Genomic DNA, 23,253 nt, shown 5'->3' with positions numbered 1-23,253 from the left:
ACTGCATTTGAGGCTACCCACAAAGTAGCAGTAGTCCATAAACTTCAGAATCTCTGCCCAGAATCTATTGTCTCTGGTTTACAAGTTGTAGTTGGGTGGGTGGGTGGGTGGGTGGGTGGGGGTGGGTGGTGGCGGGACACAAGCGCCAGCCAAGTGTCCAGGACCCGAGAGGCACCCCTTAAGGATGAGGACACACCAGCGGAGTAAAGGGCAAGTCCTTTGGCTACTGGTCAGCTCGGTACTGTTCAGGTGCAGGCATCTTTAGCTTGAATATCCCAGAGTGTTAACAGGAGGCTATCCATCTAGCCCTTGCAGTCAACTCACTGGTCCTTTGGCACAAATGGGAGCAGGCCCAGCCCTTGGGATCTCTCGCCCAAATTGACAGTAGGAGCAGCCCTTCTTTTTCTTAAGTCGTGTCTTGGTTCAGCAGGTGCAGTCTTCCTTGGTGCAGCCGTTATTTTACTGAGGTCCAATTTCAACAGGTGCAGTCCTTCTGTCCTTTCACAGTCCATCAGTCTTCTGAGCCCGCAAGCCAAGGTTGCCACTATTATGCCAATTTCAAGTTTGTGGGTGGGGTGGACTCTCTGGCCAATGGGGCTACAATTCCGATGGAGCAACACTACCCACTCTTACATCATTTCCTGTGGAGTGAGCACAAATAAAAAATCCAACATTCCATCTCCCTGCCCAAACCAAAAATGCCCCCCCCCCCCCCCCCCCAGGTGTGTCCAGCCTAATTAGCTACCCCTCTTGGAAAACCGGTTCTGCAGCGGATTTTCCCCCTATGGAGATGTCAGCCCATCTACCTACAAAAATGAGCAGGCAATCTAAGGTGCGACTTGAATTTGCCTCAGTGCCTCTATGAAGCTGGACAATCCTGGGCCACAGCCCTCTGGCCATCCTGTCAAGAGGTGGTTATATCTCCTCCCTCCAGCAGCCCTTTTGTTACACCTTTCTGAGAGCCATTTCTACCTCCTAGCAGGAGGCGTTCTCAGGTGACAACTACTGTAGTGATTTAGAAACAGCTAGTGGAAATTTGTGGCAAGAAAGTAGTGACTTTCTAAAATTACCTCTGTAATAAAAGTTACCTTAGATCTGACTTCAGCATTTTGACAGGTTTAAAGTAACAATTAATTTGATACCTTGGAGTAGTATATTTTGCGATCCCAAATATAAGTTGGGACTTCACGAGTGAGCTAGTGAAACCCCTTGTTAGCCAATGGGACTACCAGCTTGCTACAGTGAAAATGACAATTGAGAGTTTTCACTGTCGGGACAAGTAAAACCTATAAGGAACACATTCTTTTAATACCGGGCACCCTGCCTTATGAGCTCCTAAGGCCTTTCCTAGGGGTGACTTATAAATATTAAGAAGAAAGGTTTTTGACTTGGCAAAAGGTTTCACTGTCATGTCGGGTTGGCAGTTTCAAAGCTGCCCGACTAGGCGGCAGGGGCAGACATAGCTCCATGTTTTTACTACAGTGGTGACACAATAAGTACTGCAGTGCACTGGTGACATTTAACTTACTAGTCCTGAGTACACTTTGTGCCCTAAACTAGGGACTTACAGATGAGTTAAATATTACATTCCGGTATTCGCTTTTGCACATACACTTTGAGGGGTTAGAGCCAATGTACTGAGGCATGGTCAGCAGGGCCCAGTGCACTTCAGAGTCAAAAACTCAGCAACATCTACCAAAAAGTGGGAGTAATCCTGCACACAGAATAATTTACTTACAGTCCTGGTAAGTGTAGGTTTAACATATAGTGACTAAGCGCTATGACACTGTTTGGGGCCGGATCTCCTGCTAGTTAGGTGCTATAGAGTTGTGTGTGTGTAGTATTTTATGCAATATAAGTATTTAGATACTTTTCTTTTCTCAAAGTAAAGAACTGACAGGCCAAACCCGTAGAGTACAACCACACTGCTGTCAGGGCATCATTGAAAAGTAGCATGGAGATTGAAGTTGAAGGGTCAGATTGCAAGACTTCAAGCAAATTCACTTTAGGTTCCAAACTGTACATCCAACACCTTTGTAGTACTATAGACCACTAGCGCAAAGTAGGCACTTTCCTCACTGGGTGAATTGGGCCCAATAGGGAGTCCAATGCCATGTTTGGTGAGGTATCAAGGCTAATAGCACTCTGAAAGAGTAAAATCTGACCAGCATCACTATAGGGAGGCGATAAAGTGTCAACCTCTTTATCATCATCATCATCATGATAACAACCAAACATGTCCACAAGGTGGCAAAAATACTGATGTCAATGCAATGGCAGCAATCTTAAATCCTACCGTACAATACAATAGTCTGACTTAGTGATTTTGTAACAAAACGAAATGAACTCTGCTCTGTATTAGAGATTAACATCTGATCCGGTCTCTGCGCCTCTGGAACCAGGAGCAGTACTAAACTAGCTGAAACCTGTACTTCCATTGGCAAACAGGAGTGGAAGCGTGGCCCATCACTGATCAAGGCAGAGACTTAAGGAAGGGGGTGGGGGCAGTTGTAACTGGTGGAGATCTATAGGTCTCAAGGTGCTCCGGGGGACACACGTTTGTCTGCAAGAACTAAAGATCACCTCCTTGAAGTCCTCTACATGTTCGGAGTCTAACATTGCCTAGGGAATTGAGGCACTTTGGTAATGTGGAAGTGTAAAACAATATAAGCAACAATATAGTGCCAAAACGAAACTTTTATTTTACAGTTTTAAAGTTCAACAATAATTACAAAACTGGAACAAATACTGACAAAAGGATGGCTATTTTTTGCCGGTTCAGTGAAAAACTGTGCCCCTCAAGTGAACAGGCACATGGTATAACAATCATGCAAGTAAGAGCCCAATCTTCAATCATGCCCAAAACCAGTAATGCAGTAGTTAATGTGTAATTCAAACAAATACCAGGCCATCCACTCAAAATCTTACCGCATGGGGAGGGCCCCAGAGGGTAGCCTTGTAGTCATACACGTGAGGGGAGAGCACCCCCCCCCCCCCCCAGATAAGTAGTATATTAAATAGATCAGTCCCAGGGACCTCATAATGCCAATAGACAAACCTAAAGAAGCAGAGTAACATGCTTCCTTCATCAAAGGTCTGCCCTCAAGGATTAACCTGCCTATGTGCCTCTGTACTCCTGACGCTGCCGTGGGTGGCAGCAGCATGAGATTTAATCTTTCTGTTTGGTGTGCTCCTCGGCGTGAGTAGCTCAGCTGCCTAGCCTCTTGGGAGGTGTAGTCCTCCAACCTTGCCCATAAATGTAAGTATTACCCGGATATGGTTTCACCGAATTAAAAATACTAAATGTATTAAACGCCTACCCTGCTGACAATTGGCTTGCTTACAGGCTACCCAGATGCAAGGAATGGGGTAAACACAAATAAAAAAAAACAGCTGAATCTCAAGTTCCATGAAGACACTGCTGCCTAACCTCATGGGGATACATTTAATGGGTACCTATTGAAAAGAGCGGTTCAGCAACACAGCCTGACCTCCAACTGATTGTTGCAAAGCTGGGTCGGAGCTGCCGACTCGGGAGCTGGGGATAATCTTCGAGCCTCGTCTCAACATCCAGTGAATCTGGGCAAATCACTTAATCTCCCCCCTGCCCATGCTATAAACATGTAGTAACTGAAAAGAAATGAAAGAAAAAAACAGCCATCTTGGGTGGGTGGGGGGGCAAGCAGTATTGTGGGAGGGCTGAGGGGGCACAGGGAGATTAGAGAAGCGGTAATTAAAGAACAAGTTACTTATCTTCGGTAACGATTTATCTGTAAGAAACATTAGTTAGTTAGATTCCTCACCTTAGAATACCCCCAGGCGTCAGGCTGGATCCGGAAAGATTTTTGTAGCAATACCCCTTGCGCGTCGCTAGGCGTCGTCTGCGGCTCAGCGTCCGTCGTTGGCGTAGTGCGCCGGAATGACGGAGTACTTAGACGACGCCCTCGCGCGCTGACGTCAGTTCTTGTACATAGCTTTCCGCGCCAGGAACGCAGAGCCATGCAAGAGACAGACACTGGTGCCAAAAAATCTAGGGCCCTGAAAGGATAGCCTTCACCCTAGATGTCAGTTCACAGAACGGGGAGGATGGGTGGGTCGGTGAGGAATCTAACTAACTAATGTTTCTTACAGATACATCGTTACCGAAGGTAAGTAACTTGTTCATCTGAAAGAAACACGTTAGATTCCTCACCTTAGAATAGATACCCCAGCAATACCAACCCCGGTGGTGGGTCTGCGAACCAAGATCACACCAGAAAGTCCTGGAGAACAGAACGGCCGTCTCTCCGGACTTGGCTGTCCAGGCAATAGTGCTTGGTGAACGTGTGCAGTGAGGCCCATGTTGCTGCCTGACAGATGTCCTGCAAGGGAACTCCCCGGCCCAGGGCAGTAGTCGCCGCTGTGGTCCGGGTGGAATGGGCTCTCAGCCCAACAGGAGGGTCCTTTTTTGCCAAGGAGTAACAAATTTTAATACACAACACGACCCACCATGAGATGGTCCGTTTGTGTACCGCTTTCCCCTTCTTAGCTCCTACGTATCCAACAAAAAGTTGGTCGTCCACCCGGAACTGCTTGGTGCGGTCCAAATAAAAGGACAGCGCCGTTTTGGGTCCAGACGGTGGAGCCTCTCTTCCTCTTTGGAAGGATGCGGAGGCGGAAAGAAGGTGGGCAACGTGACAGATTGCCCGATGTGAAAGGGGGTCACCACTTTTGGTAGAAAAGAAGGACGAGTCCGGAGGACAACCTTGTCCGGATGAACAGAAAGAAAGGGAGGCTTAGATGACAGAGCCTGGAGCTCACTCACCCGTCTAGCCGAGGTGATCGCTACCAGGAAAGCAGTTTTCAGGGTCAGAAGACGAATGGGACAATTGTGAAGAGGCTCAAAAGGAGCGCACATCAGAAAGGTCAGAACAAGATTCAAGTCCCACTGAGGCATTACGAAGGGGACAGGAGGGAACATGTGAGTAATGCCTTTGAGAAAACGTGAAACAGGGGACTTGAAGAGAGAAGGCTGATCAGGAAGCCGTAAGAAGGCGGAGAGTGCAGCAAGATAACCTTTCAAGGTGCCCAAAGCAGAGCCCTGCTGGGCCAAAGAAAGAAGGAAGAGGAGAACCTCAGAAAGAGGGGCGGAAAGGGGATCCACAGCCTTTGCTGTGCACCATGCCACAAATTTGTTCCACCGGCAGGCGTATACCGTCTTTGTGGAGGGACACCTGGCTGCCAGAATGACATCAAAGACTTCAGGAGGCAAGTCAAATGGCATCAACTGCCGCCGCTCAATCTCCACGCATGGAGGTGGAGGCTGGACAGGTTCGGGTGGAGGACCGTCCCCTGCTGCTGCGACAGAAGGTCCTCCTGAAGAGGCAGTCGTTTAGGGGGATCGATTGACATACTGAGTAGCTCGGGATACCAGAACCTTCGTGCCCAATCCGGAGCCACTAAGATAACTTGAGCCCGGTCGCGCCTGATCTTCTTCAGCACTCTGGGCAGAAGTGGTATAGGTGGAAAGGCGTACAACAGACCGCAACTCCACTCGCGACGAAAAGAGTCTCCGAGCGAGTGCTGCCTTGGAAATTCCAACACGCAGAACTGCTGACATTGCGCGTTCTCTTCAGTGGCGAATAGATCTAACCAAGGCTCTCCCCACTGCAGAAAGAGACCTTGCGCCACGTCCGAGTTCAGACGCCATTCGTGATCCATCATGCACCGGCGGCTGAGTTCGTCTGCTCTGACGTTCAGAGAGCCCGCCAGATGTTGAACCACCAGGGTGATGCCCTGGTGCTCCAGCCATGTCCAGAGGCGCAGAGCCTCCTGACAAAGGGTCCACGACCCCACCCCGCCCTGTTTGTTGCAATACCACATGGCGGTTGTGTTGTCCGTGAACACCTGCACGACACTTCCCCGGACAGAGGGAAGGAAGGCTTTCAGTGCAAGCCGGATCGCTCTCATCTCCAAAAGGTTGATATGGAGTTGAGCCTCCGCTGGAGACCAGAGCCCTCTGATCTCTGCCTCTCCCATATGCCCCCCCCCCCCCCATCCCAGGAGGGACGCGTCCGTCACTACCACGTGCTCCGGTTGGGGTAGGGAGAGGCATCTGCCGCTGACCCAATCGCGGTCCGTGAGCCACCACTGCAACTGGTTCGCAGAGCCCTCCGAGATCAAGACCTGGTCGGACAGGTTGCCTCGATGCTGGGCCCACTGAAACTTCAGGTCCCACTGCAGAGCCCGCATTCGCCACCTGGCGTAATGCACCAACAGGATGCAGGAGGCCATCAGCCCCAGAATCCGCAGCACCAACCTGACCGAAACCCAGTATAGAGGCCGAAAGATGGGAATCAGAGCATGAATATCCCGGACCCGCTGTTCCGGAGGATAAGCCCGGAACTGCGCCGAATCGAGAACCGCTCCGATGAAGAGGAGCTTCTGGGAGGGTCTCAGGTGTGACTTCGGCACGTTGATGGGGAACCCCAGCAAATGCAGGAGGTCGGCCGTAGTCTGGAGGTGGGAGACGACTTGCTGGGGCGAGCCCGCCTTCAACAGCCAGTCGTCGAGATAGGGGAACCCACGATCTGCGCAGATGAGCTGCGACCACCGCCATCACTTTCGTGAACACCCGAGGGGCACTGGTGAGGCCGAAGGGAAGCACGGTGAACTGAAAGTGCTCTTGACCCACCGTGAACCGCAGGTAACGCCGGTGGGCCGGCAGGACGGGGATGTGAAAATAGGCGTCCTGCAAGTCCAACGCTACCATCCAGTCTCCAGGGTCGAGGGCAGCCAGAACCTGAGCTAAAGTTAGCATCTTGAACCGTTCCTTCCGGAGGAAGGTGTTGACGCTCCTGAGGTCCAAGATAGGGTGTAGGCCCCCTTTGCCCTTCTTGGGAACCAGAAAGTAGTGGGAATAGCAACCACGGCCTACTTCTGGACCAGGAAAAAGCTTGACAGCCTCTTTGGCCAAGAGGGCCGTAACTTCCTCCCGCAGAAGATTCAAGTGATCCTCCGATATACGGTGGCACTGCGGTGGCATGGCTGGAGGGGTCGTCTCGAAGGGGAGGGAGTAGCCCCTTCGGACGATTTGCAGCACCCACCTGTCCAAAGTGATGGAGCGCCAGTGGAGCAGGTGATGGCGAACTCTGCCGCCCACTGGCGTGGAATGGGCCTGAAAGCTCGGACTAAGAGGGCTTTGAGGCGGACGCTGCCGGGGTGGATGTGGACTGACCGCGTTGTCCTCTAGTACCGCTACGGCGGAACCCACGTCCGCGACCGCGTGCAGGTTGGTTCTGCGGCCGGTGGCTAGGTGGACGTGAGGAGGTGCCCCTTCCTTGGCCACGAAAGGCGGAAGTTTGCGGCCGTGGGGCCAAAAGACCCAAGGACGTGGCCGTAGCTTGGGAGTCCTTAAAACAAGCCAGTGCACTATCCGCCTTCTCACCAAAAAGGCGAGCGCCATCAAAGGGCATATCCATGAGGGTACTCTGGACATCCCCCGAAAAAGACGTGGACCTCAGCCAGGCGTGGCGCCGGAGCGCCACCGTGGTGGAAATCGCCCTACCCAGCGAGTCCGTGGTGTCAAGTCCACACCGTATGGCATGTCGCGCTGCATCTCGCCTGTCAGCAAGTGCCTGGGAGAGACGTGTCCGGGCCTACTCCGGACACAGGGGCAGCACGTCCTCCACCGCATCCCACAGAGAGTGGGAGAAACGGTCCAAGAGGCAAGCGGTGTTCAAAGACCGCAGGCCCAAACTCAGGGAAGAGAACAGTTTCTTTCCGAACTGTTCCAGCCTCTTGGATTCCCAATCCGGACGGGAAGGAGGATTGGCAAGTGGAGGCCTGGATAACCAGGCTCTCGGGGGTGGGGTGTTGGGACAGGAAACTGGGGTCGCCCGGAGCAGGGCGGTGGCGCCGGGCCACGTTCCGATCCACAGGAGGAACTGTGGAGGGCTTGGACCAAGTGCCCTGCAGAACGTCGATGAGGGCCTCATTGAACTGCAGCAGAGGCTCTGTGGAGCTTGCTGACGGTTGAAGCACCTCTGTGAGCAACTCGAGCCCCAGGGCTTCGGCCGCCTTGCGCAGCACCACTGAAAAAGCTGCACCTTCCTCCGAAGCCACAGTCGGAGAAGAGATTAAACCAGCGTCCGGTGAAGTGACCAGACCACTGGCATCCCCCAGTTTCTCTGCCCAGTCCTGATAAAGTTGGCCCTGGATGGCCATAGGGTCCTCAGACCCCTCCCAGTCGCCCCAGTCATCAGATTCCTGATAAACAGGAGGAATGATCGTAGCCGGATGGTAGATGAAACGCTCATCCATCGGCGTCTGGTGCGGCGCCGCACCGGGTCCGGACAGGGGCTAAACCGGGGAAGAGCGTCGTACGGAGACGGCGCCGGAGGTGGAACCGGTGTCGGCGCCGGAGGCGTCATGAGGTCGACCGGCGTCGACAGAGATCCAGGCCTGGATCCCTCGGGGACCTGCAGCGTCGGGACCTAAGTCGCCGACGGCGCCGGCACGCGAGGTTGCCCAGTCGAGCGGAGCCAGGCCCCTCATGGCCGAGAGGAAGGCACTGACCTCCGCCAGAGTCGCGTCAGTCCCAGGGACCAGCAGGTATGGAGACGGACGCGGCTCCTGCGGCTCCGACGGAGCCGCGGGGGTGGGACCACCCTGACCCTCGGCCGAGTCGAGCGACCGGCGAGGGGAGTCCTAAGAGCGGTGTCGCCTCTTGGACTTCTTTGATCGCTTCGACTTACCCGAAGACTTCGAGCCCGACGAGCGATGATGGTGACTGCGGCTCCGCGACCGGTCCTTGGACCTCCTCCTGGACCGGGACCGTGAGCGGCGCGGAGCCGAGTGCCGAAGCTCGAGAAGCTTACGGGACCGCTCCCGCCTAGCCTTCGAGGTCAAGGCCTGACAATCGGAGCACGACTCCGCGTCGTGGTCGGCCCCCAGGCAGTAAAGGCACCGGCGATGGTGGTCCGTCACCGACATCAGTCGATGACAGGAGTCACAGGCTTTAAACCCAGGCATCCTACCGGCACCAGAGTCGAGTCGACAGAAGACCAAAAAGAGTCAAAAAGTTTAGTCAAAAATTGACTAAGGGGTAAGCTCTTCACGGATCGGCGCTGTCTGGCGCGAAAAAAAAAAGAACTGACGTCAGCGCGCGAGGACGGCGTCTTAGTACTCCGACGGCGTCATTCCGGCGCACGACGCCAACGACGGACGTGGAGCCGCAGACTACGCCTAGCGACGCGCAAGGGGTATTGCTAAAAAAATCTTTCCGGATCCAGCCTGACGCCTGGGGATATTCTAAGGTGAGGAATCTAACTAACGTGTTTCTTTCAGATATATTTTTCAATGCAGATCATGTATATAAATGTGATTTGGGTGTGGGTGGGACTATACAAAATCCAATCAAAGAAAAATGACAGCAAAGCTGATGCATCGTGTCGCGGGCAAGCAAGAAACGACGCAGGACCATTCCATGGGGGAAAAAAAAAAAAGTGCGCCAAACACGATCAATAAAGCGAAGAGTAAGGGGACGTGTTACATGGGCAGTCCCCACAAAAGTTAAAATACACCAAAGGGTGAGACAAAGAGCAGAGTTTCATGAATGAAAAGAAAGCAATGCCTCGCACACGCACTGCTAGGCTCAACTTAAAAACGGTATTATGTTGTGGACTATTGTGTCTTAGTCCCAACCCACCCCTCAAAATATACATTTATTTGGTTTCTTTCCCTGGAGGAAGAGCTTACAGAAAGGCATACTTAATTGATAGACATTAAACGTCTACGAGAAATTACAGTTAAATGAGAAAGGAATTTTGGACTCAATCTGGAAATTGGGAACTACTGCCCTATGTCCAACATCGCACTGTTGAACTGGTAAGAGGGACCCAGAGAAGACCTCAAATTTTTAAGAAAAGTCCAGTGGATCAAGTTGAAGATTTCAGAATGACTGGTCTCTTGTCTTTATCGGTAATCTGAAGGTAACATAGAATGTGCATCACAAGCCTTCTGAGGTATTCTGTGCCAGCAATGAAGACATAAGTGAAGATTCTTGTCAAGGATTTCAATCCAGAGGGGGAAAGCAAACTGGTAATGCCCCTTAAGACAGTATCACAACAATGTATTGCCACTATTGGGTAGGGAGCTCAACAGACACCATTCAACCCTCCAGCTGCTAAGAAATAAATATAATACACCATAATCAGCATTGTTCTATTATACAGAAACCTATTTAAGAATGCAGAGCAAGGATAGGCCTCAGACCCCAGCAACTCTTGGGAACTTTCTATCTCAAGTAGAAAACAAGCAAAAGCCCAGAAGAGAGGTGTTGGACCTATGTCCTGGGGGTAGCTTGGCTCGGGTCAACAGGCTTACACCTCCCTCTGGCTTTTCATGCTTGCATCCTACCCAGCTTGCAATCTGGCGCAGCCTCATCCAAAAAGGACTCTACACTGATTAAATGTAAAGCTTTATTAAAAAGACTTTAACACCTCTCTTCCTTGTTAGGCTCAGATAATCAATTTCCTATTAACATTTCAGTACATTTCCAGATTCCCCTATGTGTCGAGGCACACGAGGTCTTACAGTACACAATAACTTTTCAAACAGTGTTTTCAACAGTAAAAGCTCAACCCCCCCCCTGTCACATTTCAGTCTGGCATTTCACAGAATGACTTGACCTCTCCACAGGGTAGGTTATTTCCAACTTGGCACCCCACTACTACTTCCCTGGCCTTTGTACGCTACCTTGACCCTCTAGGATGTCTCACAACAATTTAATTAAATAACAGTTTCTAATGCCTTTCAGGGTGGCCCTGGTAACAGTCCTGGCAACTAGAGATTAATAACCATTACAACCGTGCATTTCTTTACAACCACTTAGGCTCTAATCTCCTCGAGGTCTTAGCTTTCAAGAAAATCAAATCAGCAGGAATATTTATGACTCCCCCTGCAGTCAGCTGTGAACCTCACAGAACTCGCTCTCCCCCTCCCCTCTGCACCAGGCCCAGCTTACGGTCCAGTCTCGATGTCCTCCGCTCCCGGTGTTCTACCGGTATGAGAGCTGCTGTCCCCTCACACCGTGAGCGTCGGGTCTGATCCTTATCGAGGAATCCTTCCCCTTTTATACGGCAAACCTCCGGGAGCTTCTACAGGTTGTCCCTCACAACTGTGGGACCAGTGCTCCCTCCGCTACGGCTTCGCTACCAGCCAGTCGCGGTAACTTGAGTTGGGGCCCTGGATGTTCCTTGCACTCCCCCCTGAACACCAACACAGAGCGCAGACTTCCTCACTCTTCTTGGCGAAGGGCGGCGCTTCGGGCCCTCCTCACGTGATGCAAGGACGGCGGCCTCCAGGCCAGGCCCGCCCCCTCCGCTACGATTTCCTGAAGTAACTCTCGCCGGAGCTTCAACGGGGTCGCTGACTCCCGGCCCCTCACCTCTTCATGCCCCTCAGGCTTCGCAAGTCCATTCAGCGGAACACCGGCCACTCGATCAGGGCGATGGGGTCCATTACAGGTAGGGACTCGACCTGGTTAGATTACGGGGTAATGAGGCTTCGGGGAAGTTAGACAATATGGCCCAGACCTCCTCACGGCTGCGTCCCACTCCTCACACCCCAGGTCAACAGAAAAGGGCGGTAGTTAATGGGTGCCGAATCCCACCCGGGGGCAGACAGAGGCCAGATAGTCTCTTGGGGCTTGAGCACGATCACCTCTTCTATCGGTCAAAGGGGTTTGGCCACAACCAGCCCGTCCTGCAATCCCAGGTAACAATGGATTCGGGGAGTAGGCAGCCCCAGGCGTTGCTTCACTTCCAGGTCCAGTGAATCAGGGGTTCAAACCACCTTGAGACTTTCTCTGGTACGGGGATCTCCAAGTCCCGGCTGCGTTCAGGGACCGGTCAGGTGGTCGAGGGTGGTGTCACTGACGAAGATGCCCTGGCAAATCCTGAGATCTGTCCACTCCTTGTCCAGCGCAGCCACCTCCCCACTCACGTGCCTTACTCCTGACTAGCCTACTGCCTCACACTAACCTAAAATGGCTGCCCCCCTGCCACCTCTATTTATCACCTTGGGCCTGACTTGCCAGAGGGGCCCAGAAGGTTCCGGAACCTCTCATGGCAGTCATGGCCCAGGTGCTGAGGTGACAGTTGGAGCCACCATTTTGTGAATCCTACCTTCCCCCAATCTACCTCAGTGGAGCACCTTGCGCCTTTTCCTCATGTGAGGAGGAAAAGGCGCCCAGAACCTCTACATCAGCACCCCAAAAAGTTTAGTAGACAGAAAAAATGAGAAGGGGAAAAAGGACAAAAATAATAAAGTGAGGAGGGAACTGCCAAAGGGCTGACAGGTCTAACAAGAGGATTCTCACCTTCCTCCAATTTTGCTACAGACCGTGAACCAGAGGGAAACCATGAAAAGTATGGCAGTCCATTAAAGCAGTATGATGTCCCAGGGTACTGTGGAATGGGGTGTAGACCTCAGCCTCTATCTTGGCCACGTCAAAGTTACTGCTGCTGAGACTGCCAGAGCTACACAGCGCTACTATTACTTATAAGTTTGCAGCTCCTTAATTTGTGAAGCTGCTGGGATGAAAACTTAGTTAAAGCCAAAAGTGCTACATTTGCTTTCACTATGCCGTTTTTTCACAGTAATTCCTGTGCTCGGTCTAAAAGTATCTTGCTCTTCCAAATACCTATTCTGCACATTGATTAATACTGCCTGGAAAGCCTTTAAACAGGTCTATGATGTACAAATTACATCGTAACATAAGTGTTTGGAAGCCTACAGACCATCAAAAGCCATTTGCATAAATATCTGGTGAATATGGAAAGAGGAGTGCTGTCACCTTCCAAGTAATTCCCTTGAGTGCTTTACTATGGAAAGCCAGAGGAAACTGGTAACTGATAGCCCCGAGAGGCACGCTGCTAGAGCATTCCTCTCTATGTCCATCTTCTTTGAACTGTATCAGGGGTTAGAGGTAAAAGCACAGGTATAAGAGATGACCTAAAATACAATTATGGGGACAGGTGAGCCTTTTGTAATCTTGTATCAACAGGAGTAGTCTGGTCTGTTTTTAAGACATGGCAGTAGGGCCATGCACAAGGGAAATGGAGCCTATTTTGAAGTATCAAGTCCACTTGATTTTGAAGGTTAAGGAAAATAGCCTCTATGCCAAGGGGCTGTCGTCCCTTGAAGATCTTCTACCATTTTGTCATTCTGTTCAAGTGGTTCTGTGACAGTGCCATTGTGGGATTAACAAACTGTTGCAAAGAGTTGTGCAGGTGTTGCATCTAATTACACAAAGTTAAGAGCATGACAATTACACTTCCTTGTAGAATTGCGAGCTCTCACAAGTTTGAGTCTTCAGCAACTTAGTCACCAGAGAACAGTTCAACCAGATCCATTTTTATTTTTACAGCATATCCCTTGCTCTTTTTCATAAACGCCATCCAATCGCTGACCATTTTCCTCCTTATTAGCTTTTTAACCTCCTCTACTCCTCCTATCTGTTGTTGCACAGGTATGCCTTGACAGACATATCACGGATACGCTTCTTTAAGTCTGCTTCAAAATGCTCCTGGGTGAACAGGATAAAGGTAGTATATGTAGGAGAGTAGGGTCTGCTTTCTATGTTCACCCCCACTTTTTGCTTTTGCTTTACTGGTTTTCGACTTAGATGTGGCTGTGGGCCTGCTAATCAGACCCACAGCCCTGCTGTTCTCTCTCTAAATTGATACTATGTACTTTAGGTGCATAACCCATTTGGATAGGATCACCTTATTGGCCCCTGTACAGTGTACCCTAGGTACCCAGGGCATAGGTGTACCCTAGGCCTACCAGGGGCTGCAGCATGTATTATGCCACCCCTGGCCTGGCCTTCCATTATGACACAACTGGCTGATCACTCAGCTGGGGCAAGGTCGTGTAATCACCCCTTGCTTAGGTGTAGTATTCCTATACCTAACTGACATAGACACATGCGTACCTATCAGCCACTCCTATGGCAGGCCTTAACAATCCTGGAGGCAGAGTGCTTGGTAACATGTGAGATGGTGCTCTAGCATGAGCTGAGCCTGTCTGCAGCTTTCGGAACCATGTCCTTATAGCTGTTCTATGATATAGCCTACCATATACTCTTAAAGTGCCTTATAATCTTAAACGGTTATGGTAACTATGGTTTGGCTTTATCAAAACATGTCGTGTAAGGTGTCTAACACTTTGGAATAATACCCCCATCCCATTTCTGGGGATGAGGATATTATCCCTCCCTTCTAAAGGGAGAAGACATGTTGTAACCTACTTACCCGGTTAAAGTTAACCAGAGCCCCAGCATCACAAAATGGATGCTGCTGCCACAGACACGAGTCTGACCTCCTGCTGCTGGGAGTGATCCCGGCAAGGGAGGCTTGGACAATAGGTTTCCTGCCTTGGGAGGTGCGAGCACCACCCCAGACAGGCCTTAGTGTATTGGGGCAGGGAGGGATGAATAGAATGAGACATGCCTGGGGCACACAAGGTGTCCCGTGCATAGTCCAGTTCAAACCGGTGCTGGGGCACTCCAGCCCCAGTCCTGGCGCGAAACTGGACAAAGGGAAGGGGGTGTAACCACCCCCCTCCCAGGTCCCACCCATAAGGCGTGACCTAGCAGGTAACCCAGCCCCCCAGATTTGGATAAGAGTGGTAGCTGGGCCCCAGGAGATTAGATTATCCTGAACCTGCAACTTGAACAGAAACTCTGGACCTTCGACATTCGACGAAAGAAGACTGAAGAATCTCCCTTGTGGCCAAGGAGTGGCTACCCTGTGCAAACAGGCACCATCAAGAGACTACCCTTTGCTTTGCTAAAGTTCTACGAGGGACTGACTGCAGAGCCCGACCAGAGCCTTGACTTCCAGACTTCTCCGACCCTGATCCACATCCACAGCAGAGCTGAGATCCGTGGAGGCGACGAGAGACGTGGGACCGGCTACCTGGGAAAAGTGGCTAGTATCTCCAAGCGCAGCTTCTGAGGCACCCTCGAAGTTGTGCACCGGGGATTGAGAAGCCCCAACCCCAAGCACCATCTGCACCGAAGATCAGCCCCCCACACTCCACGAGTCCTGCGTGGGGCCCTTCTGCATTTTCCTGCTTGCCGCGTCTGTCCGGTTGCTTGCACGCTGGCTAGTGGCCTTTGTGACGACGCATCCTGTCATCTTCAGCGCTGGTTTGGCTCCTCCAGACTGGCTCCTGCTCCTTTGAAAAAGAGAAGCACCCCAGACCTTCCTGGTCTGCACCAGAAGCAAGTCCTCCGTTCTTCGTGGGTTCCGCTTGCCAAGGCTTGGTAAGTCCTAGTCCAACTTCGACGCCGCCGACAGCAAGAGCCTTCGTGGGACAGCTCGCCTCCTGGACCTGGTCGTCCTCGACGTTCCCTGGTCCTCGTGGCTGCAGCGACAAGCTTCACCTTCACCTGCAATCTTCACAACATCGCCTGGTTCCTTCCTGGTTCCACGTGGTCACTGGCTAGTGACCTTGACTCTGTCCCTTCTGCTTGCAGGTCTCCTCTCTTCTTGATCCCAGCCTTGGGATCCACCGGACACTCTTCACTGACTGCCTGTCAGCAACTTTCCTTCAGGCATCCATAGAAGTCCACGACAAAAACCCGACGCAAGTTCACACCTATGCACCCGCAGCCCGTGGGCTAGGTAACTTGGGTACTTCGGTGCTCACAAGGGTAGTAACTATCCTAGGGTCTAGTTTCCGAGTCTTGACTTTCTAGCTATACCAGAAGTGTCCTTAAACTTTATTTCTAACCTGTACTATTTCTATCGACTATACGCATTACGCGTGAGTGTTTCCACTCTGCACCTGAATCCCGTGGGCCTCCCACTTCCTAACTGTTGCTAGTGTAGTGTAGCCCCAGCGATTCCCTAGGCCTAGGCCTATTCTATTTCCGTGACAGTGGTCCTTATACCACTTACTTAGTATATGGTTTGCGTGGCCCCTAGGGCCTAACTGTATTACTTACCTGTGTGACTTAATGTATGCTTAAATAAGACTGTGTTGTACTTACCTCGAATCTCAAAGAGTGCTGAGGGTTTGACTAGAATAAATACACTTTATTTTATATATATATCTGTTGTGGTGTCCTTTCATTTGGTATTCAAGGGATTATATATGGTATCACAGCTGGCTTCACATGCCATTCAGAGTTTAGCCTAAGACTGCTCTTGTCCATGCTACCACTAGGATAGCTGGTCTATAAGGTTGACTTTACAACCAATCACCATAAGGGTATTTGGACTGATATAAGGTGTACACTAGAACTAGTGACATCATACATCAAGCCAACTTCTCACAGTATAGAGGGAGTGTACATAGGAAGGAGGTACCCTGGGTGGAGGACATACTAGGCTACTTAGACTACCTGAGGCAGTAAACCTGTCAACACTCTCCTCGCTGTTCAAGAGAGCTAGAGAGCGGTTGGCTACCATACACACAACCAAGTTGCTTCTGACCTTACTGTGGTCTTGGAAGCATACAGGCAGAATGTAGCAAAGCAAACCCATAGAGCAGAAGGCAGAACGGATAGATTAAGAGTTGCATGTCTGACTGAGGGCTATCAAGAAAGTTGCTCCAGTAATGTTTGTGTTATTGGCCCAACAAAGCCCAGCAATGGGTGTCTTCTAGATCTCACCTTACTACATTTCTTACTACTCTGCTACCCTAACTCTCTGCTAGGAAGAAGGCTGCTCATAGTCCAGTATCTCAGAGCCAACACAGCTGCCCACTGTGAGCCAAGAGCATTTTCTCTAATGTGGAACTTGCCACTATACCAGACTTGGTGCTCTTGTGGCATTCAGTAGTGACTGGGGGCTTTGTGTGGACCCAAGTCAAAAGAATCCCCCTTTGGACACACACACACACACAGTCATAAATCCATATATGCAAAAGGAACTTTATATCACCAACATGTGAACAGTGGAGGGGGGGGGGGAACATTTTAGAAAAAAAATAAAATCAGGGACTCAAATGTATTAAGTGCAATACAAAAAAAAGTGAAATCACATATATAGAAACCCAATTCATCAAAATTGATCAAATGACACCAATAAAAACCAAAAACTCGTACTATAGATAAAAGACGCAATTCATCAAATTGACAAAATCACAAGAAAATGTACACATTTTCATAGCAGCAAAAACGATTGGGAGAACAAGCAGGAAAATAATTCCTAATCAGGAAGCAAACCACAAAATCTTGCACAGATCACTTGTTCTACCGAGAGACCTCATTATCATCTTATTCTCAAAAACAATTTTCCACATGGATTTGAGGTAGGCTTTCTTTTTCAAAGCATCGACGCGTTTCGGTGGGTTCTGTGTTATGACAATCACCTTCTTCAGGAAAAAACAATAACTCCCAGTGTGTAGATAAAATTCTTTAAAGTTTCCACGAAACTAGAATGAATCAACCTCAAGTGCCAGACGTGAATATTCCTCAATCTTCCACCCCTACGGGTATCTCAAGCGTCCTGTAAGACATACACACTGGAGCTCTCAGAATTCCTCAGTAGCTTCAGGTTCAGACTGACAAATAGGTCTTTATATGAAAAAGTATGTATATATCCAGTACCTTCACGCTTTTATAGAAAATGCGCCACAGTTCTGGATAGTTTCTTCTCATTAAAATACAGCATGCTTCACACAAACTTAAAACACTTGGCGAAAGCTAAAGGCACGTATTTCTTTTAAAAAAACAATTTCTTTCGCCCACTTTCAGTATGCGCAACCGCCCGTAAATGGAGAAGGTGTGTACCCTGTGTTGCTTCCGTATTGCTTTTAGTATTGGACAGATACCGGAACAGGTTACGGACAGGAAAATTGCCTATGCGGTTGCGCATACTGAAAGCGGGCAAAAGATATATATTTAAAAAAAAAAAAAGAAATATGTGTCTTTAGCTTTCGCCGAGTGTTTGAAGGGGGGCAAAATTACAACGTTAACAAGCATTGGCGAAGCCAACATGTCTCGTCTAAGCAAGAGCTATTGGCTTTGCAAATATGTTTTAGTAATGTTGTACACCAGAGTGGCTGCAGTTCAGCATGGCTACAAATTAGTGGGGTAAAGGAGAATGGCATGGAGTGGAGAGTCGTAAAATGCAGTAGAGTGGAGTGTTATGGAGTGGCATACTATACAGTTGAGCAGCGAGGAGAGGAGTGGAGTGTCATGAAGTAGTGTACAGCGTTATGGAGGGTCATGGGGGAGAAGAGTCGGACTGGAAAGGCGTAGACTTGAGTGGCATAGATTGGAGTACAGGGTCAGCTGAGTCGAGTGTCAGAGAGAAGTGGCATAGAGCGGAGTGGTGTGGTGTTGAGCAGTGACGTAGAGGGTGCTGCATAGAGTGGAGTATGGTTTTGTAGAGTAGCGTGGTGTAAAGTGTTGTAGAGTAGCGTGGCATACATTGTCAGAGTGGAGTAGCATAGAGTAGAGTGTTGTAGAGCGGAGGGGCATAGAGTGTCAAAGTGGAGTAGTGTGTCAGAATACAGTGGAGTACGGTGGCATAGAGAGTCGCGTAGAGAGCTGTAGAGTGGAGTTGTGGAGTAGAATGCTGTAGAGTGGCAAAGGCTGCTGCAGAGTGGCAAAGGCTGGTGTAGAGTGGAGCAGAGTTTAATCGAGTAAAACATCATACAGTGGAGTATTGTCCAGTGTCAGAGTGCAGTGACGTAGAGTGGCCTAGAGTGAAGTGGCATAAAGTACAGTGCTGCAGAGTAGATTGGCGTACAGTGCATTGGGTTTGAGTAAAGTGGTGTTGAGTGCAGTGACAGTAGAATGCAGTGGCATAAATTGGTGCAGAGTGAAGTGCCGCAGGGTAGCGGGGAGTGGTGCCGGGCAGAGGGGAGTGGTGCCGGGCAGAGGGGAGTGGTGCCGGGCAGAGGGGAGTGGTGCCGGGCAGAGGGGAGTGGTGCCGGGCAGAGGGGAGTGGTGCCGGGCAGAGGGGAGTGGTGCCGGGCAGAGGGGAGTGGTGCCGGGCAGAGGGGAGTGGTGCCGGGCAGAGGGGAGTGGTGCAGGGCAGAGGGGAGTGGTGCAGGGCAGAGGGGAGTGGTGCAGGGCAGAGGGGAGTGGTGCAGGGCAGAGGGGAGTGGTGCAGGGCAGAGGGGAGTGGTGCAGGGCAGAGGGGAGTGGTGCAGGGCCGAGGGGAGTGGTGCAGGGCCGAGGGGAGTGGTGCAGGGCCGAGTGGAGCAGGGGAGAGTGGAGCAGGGGAGTAGAGTGGAGTAGAAGGCAGTGATGTAAAGTACAGTGGTGCAGGGTAGAATAGAGTGGAATAGTGAACAGTGACAGACTGCAGTGATGTGGAGTGCAGTGGCATAGTGAAGCATATTGTAGAGTATAGTGGCATACAGTGCAGTGGTGCAAGTAGTTGGAGTAGGTGCAGTGGCAAGGGTGCGTTGGTTATGAGTGAATTGGTGTAGAGTGCCTTAGACTAGAGTGCAGTGGTTTAGAGTACAGTTACATAGTGTAACCTGCAGAGGCATTGAGTGCCGTGGCACAGACTAGATTATTTCAGAGTAGAGTGTAGTGGTGCAGAGTAGATTAGAGGGGATTAGCATAGAGTGCACTTGTGTACTGTGGAATGGTAAAGAGTGGGGCACGCATTGACGTAGAGTGCAGTGCTGCAGAGCTGGGTGGGATGGAGTGGTGTAGTTTGCACCCACCTACAGTTTTACTGATACAATTATACAGCACACAAGCAATGTGTGGAAATGTCATCACCCAATGTATTGATATGATCATCAGTACAGTTACAGACATGTAAATTGTGTTGTGTACTAGAAAAAAAACCGCATTGAACAGCCTTCCTCAAGCAGACCTCAGTAGCCAGCATGATTGCCACATAAATGCTCTCACTTAGAAGACAGAGAACGAATAATATACATTAAGCTCTTTGGTAGACACAGTGACATTTGAGCTCAGTCGTTGAATGCACAGCAAAAGTGACAAGATAAGAACAAGATTTAAAGGACTTAACAAAGCGAGTTTGTGGAAGTATCCAGTAAACAAGGCATTTGTGGGGGGAGGGAAGGAGGGCTGGACAGTCTTAAGCAAATAAAGCCAGCAAACAAAGAGATAAATGTGAGTTACAAACTACAAAAGAGCACCATATCCAGGATGGCACGATGAAAGGGAGCTGTTGTGAAGGACTCCGATGTGACGTTGCTACGTTGATGGAAAATCCCAATGATATAAATAGGTTGGCTGTCGTCTGCAGGTGGCCTACGACTGCTTGAGGCAATACCCCCTTCAGTAGCCAGTCATCTGCAGATGGAACTCCACTATCGCTTTCCTGAACATCTGAAATGCACTGGTAAGGCCAAAAGGGAGCACAGAGAACTTAATGTGCTTGTGGTCTATATAAAAACGGAGGTAACGCTTGTGGGACTGTAGGATGGAGATGTGAAAATATACGTCCTGCAAGTCCAGGGCTACCATCTAATCTCCTGGGTACAGGGCAGACAGGACTTGGGCCAGGGTGAGCATTTTGAACATGTCCTTCCAGAGGAAGTTAAGAATGTGAGGGTCCAAGATAGTGCAGAGGCTTGCTCTTGATGCCTCTGCAGGAAACCCCTATCAAGGCTTTGAAATGGGCCATGTTTGGGGGCGGTGGGCGTTTGGGTTAGAAGACTCCTGATCAGGCTGAGCTAGGCTTAGAGAGCGGGTGGTGGCCTTGCTCTTTAAAATTCTCCAGGAAGTGTCCGCTTTACCTCCAAACAGCCTATAGCCATCAAAGGGCATGTCCTTTATGGACTGTTGGACATCAGAGGAAAACCCTGTGGAGGGAATCCATGCATGATGTCGCTGCACAACGCAAGTTTAGATTGCCCGACCCAGGCAGTCAGGGTTCATACCTGAACATATTGTGTTATTAGCTGCATAATCTCCATCAGAAATAAGACGCTGTAAAGTCTGTCTGATATCTTCGGGGACAGCTGACAGGAAGTCTGCCACCCCGTTCCACAACGTGTGTGAGTACCTACCCAGGAAGCATGAGGTGTTAACATACCCAAGAAAAAGTCTAACACTGGAAAACATTTGTTTCAAAAAGGTTTACATTCATTTTGATTATCACTTAGGCAAAGTCATAGGTATGGCCTTGGGTTTCTGCAATCCAGTGGTCGACTATACCACTAAGCGCTTCAGGGTCGGATGCTGGAGGAGAAGATCTGTGTCCCCAGGAACTGGTCTGTCTTGCTACTTGCCTGGCCACTAAGAGGGCAAGATCTTTGTTTTAACAGGGGCCTACCAGGACATCAATGGAGGTCTCCTTAAAAGGCAATAGAATGGTCTAGGGCTTCCGCAAACCTTCTGATCACCATGACCAAGGTGGAGGAGTCTTCTGAAGCAAAGGCAGGGTTTTGGGAGGATAAGCAAAAATCTGGTGAGGTGTCCAGACCACTAGCGTCCTGAAGGTCGTCAAATATACTTCCCTCCTCATACACATCATCCCTATATTCACCATCATAGTCATCATATTGGCGAAATATGTCATGATCCAGAGGGTAGGGGCACAGCATTGGAATCAGGCAAAAATATTGCATCAGTTTCCTGCGTACATGAAATCAGTACGGGCACTGGGACTCGGGCTGGTTGTTTAAGTCATGGCGTCTGACACTGTGTGGAGACTAAACTGGTGGTGCGGTCAGCATCCAGGACGAATCCACTGAGGTGGTCCTGCGAGGCAGCTGCCTTGGAACCGGTTCAACACAAAAGAGTTTCTCTACTGTATCTTTGAGCTGGTGGAGTTAATTCGCTGTTGCAGTTAACTCTATCGGAAGTGTAGGTTGCTATCACGACATGGCTTAAAACCTGCTCTAGGGCCCATATTCTGCACACTGAAGTGTTTAGAAGGAAAACGTTTTTTCCTGAGGAAAAAAGTCTGTCAGAACACAGTACTGCTAGCTCCGGATCCATGTCCGAAATTGCAGAAAGAAATAAACTGACATCCGCACACAGAGGTAGCACATATATGGGGGCCCTGAAATGTCTGAAGTAGGCGGATTGTTGACACGTGTGAATTGTTGAAAAGTTGCCGGGTCCAATATGGTGCCTGCGGAAATTCCAAAGTGAGGAACCTGCAGTTAGATTTTTCTATCACCAATACAGATTTCAATATCATAGTAATAGCCCCCAGCACAACTCAGAGCTTTACCGTTCTCAAGCAAATTCTGTGACAGATTCTCTAGCAGTACTATTTCGATCTAATTAAACTAGAATTTGTTTTTGTGAAACCTGAAAACTGAAAGGAAAAAAAAAGCATAAGCTTCAATTCCAATCAGAGATCACTTAGCTGTACTTCGAAGAAAAACAATTTATGAAGCCTAGCACCCCAAAATAAACACGTAAGATAGAAAAGAAAATAATACCAAGTTACAAGTTCTATGTTCAAATATCGCCATCTCAGGGGTCTGGAAACATTTACAAACTACTCGATATTGTGGTCTACGATGACACCAGAACACCCTGATAGCAGTATTGACCAATATTACACTGTTAGCGGTTATGCGTACTTGTTTTTTGTTTTTTCAAAGTCTATACCTTTACACCCCTACTTGTGCTGTAATGTCTGATGATAGATTGAGTTCCAATGTAGTGGCTGCGTGGAAATTGTCATGCATTTTTGTGGTTTCATTGCAATCAATTGACATCTAAGCCAACACCCAATGTTACAGCCTTGAGTTGAGATGGTAGGAACAAGCAAACGTGACTAACACACACATCTGTATCACTGGCATGCCTAAGTGTAACATCAAATCTGTAATCACAGGATAGAAGCACTCTAATGCACAACATCTAATGCTCCCAACATAGGCCACATAATAAACACATTCTCCAGCCACATTAGTCACGGTTTCCAAAAACCTGACAGGTACTGGACAGAAACTTGGGTGCAAACCAGTATTATGAAACCACTACATAAATCATAGTCTTCACATCCACCTCTGCTTTGCAGAAATATGTAGTCAGTACAGCTTTAACTTGATTCTCACCTTATTCTTCAACACATCTGCAGTCATATTCTCAATCTGTTCCTGGTACGCTTTAATAGCTGTATCCACAGCCTCAATTTGTGTTTTATACGTAGTCTGTTCTCTTTTTAGCTCATCCAGTTCCAAAACTAAAGCTTCAACCTCCTGTGAAAATAAAAGTTAATTTATAACATGAATCTGTACTTACAGGCAATTAAAGTCTACAAATAATCTTCTATCTGTTGTTCATATTATTACAAA

At 49.5% G+C, this 23,253-nt stretch overlaps 1 protein-coding gene across 2 annotated transcripts in view; it reads right to left on the bottom strand.

Moving 5' to 3' along the window:
- SMC2 (structural maintenance of chromosomes 2) overlaps nt 1-23,253 on the bottom strand; it is a 482,587-nt gene that overhangs the window by 98,208 nt on the left and 361,126 nt on the right. For both annotated transcript variants that reach the window (XM_085641249.1, XM_085641248.1), the window contains exon 19: nt 23,014-23,157. In XM_085641249.1, coding sequence (XP_085497375.1) covers nt 23,014-23,157 — 144 coding nt within the window. The remainder of the gene's footprint in view (nt 1-23,013; nt 23,158-23,253) is intronic.

This window comes from Triturus cristatus, chromosome 2_2 (genome assembly GCF_964204655.1).
Source record: "Triturus cristatus chromosome 2_2, aTriCri1.1, whole genome shotgun sequence".
NCBI classification, from domain to species: Eukaryota; Metazoa; Chordata; class Amphibia; order Caudata; family Salamandridae; genus Triturus; species Triturus cristatus.
The sequence above is the reverse complement of the archived record's forward strand: the minus strand, read 5'-3'. Positions and strand labels throughout refer to the sequence as shown.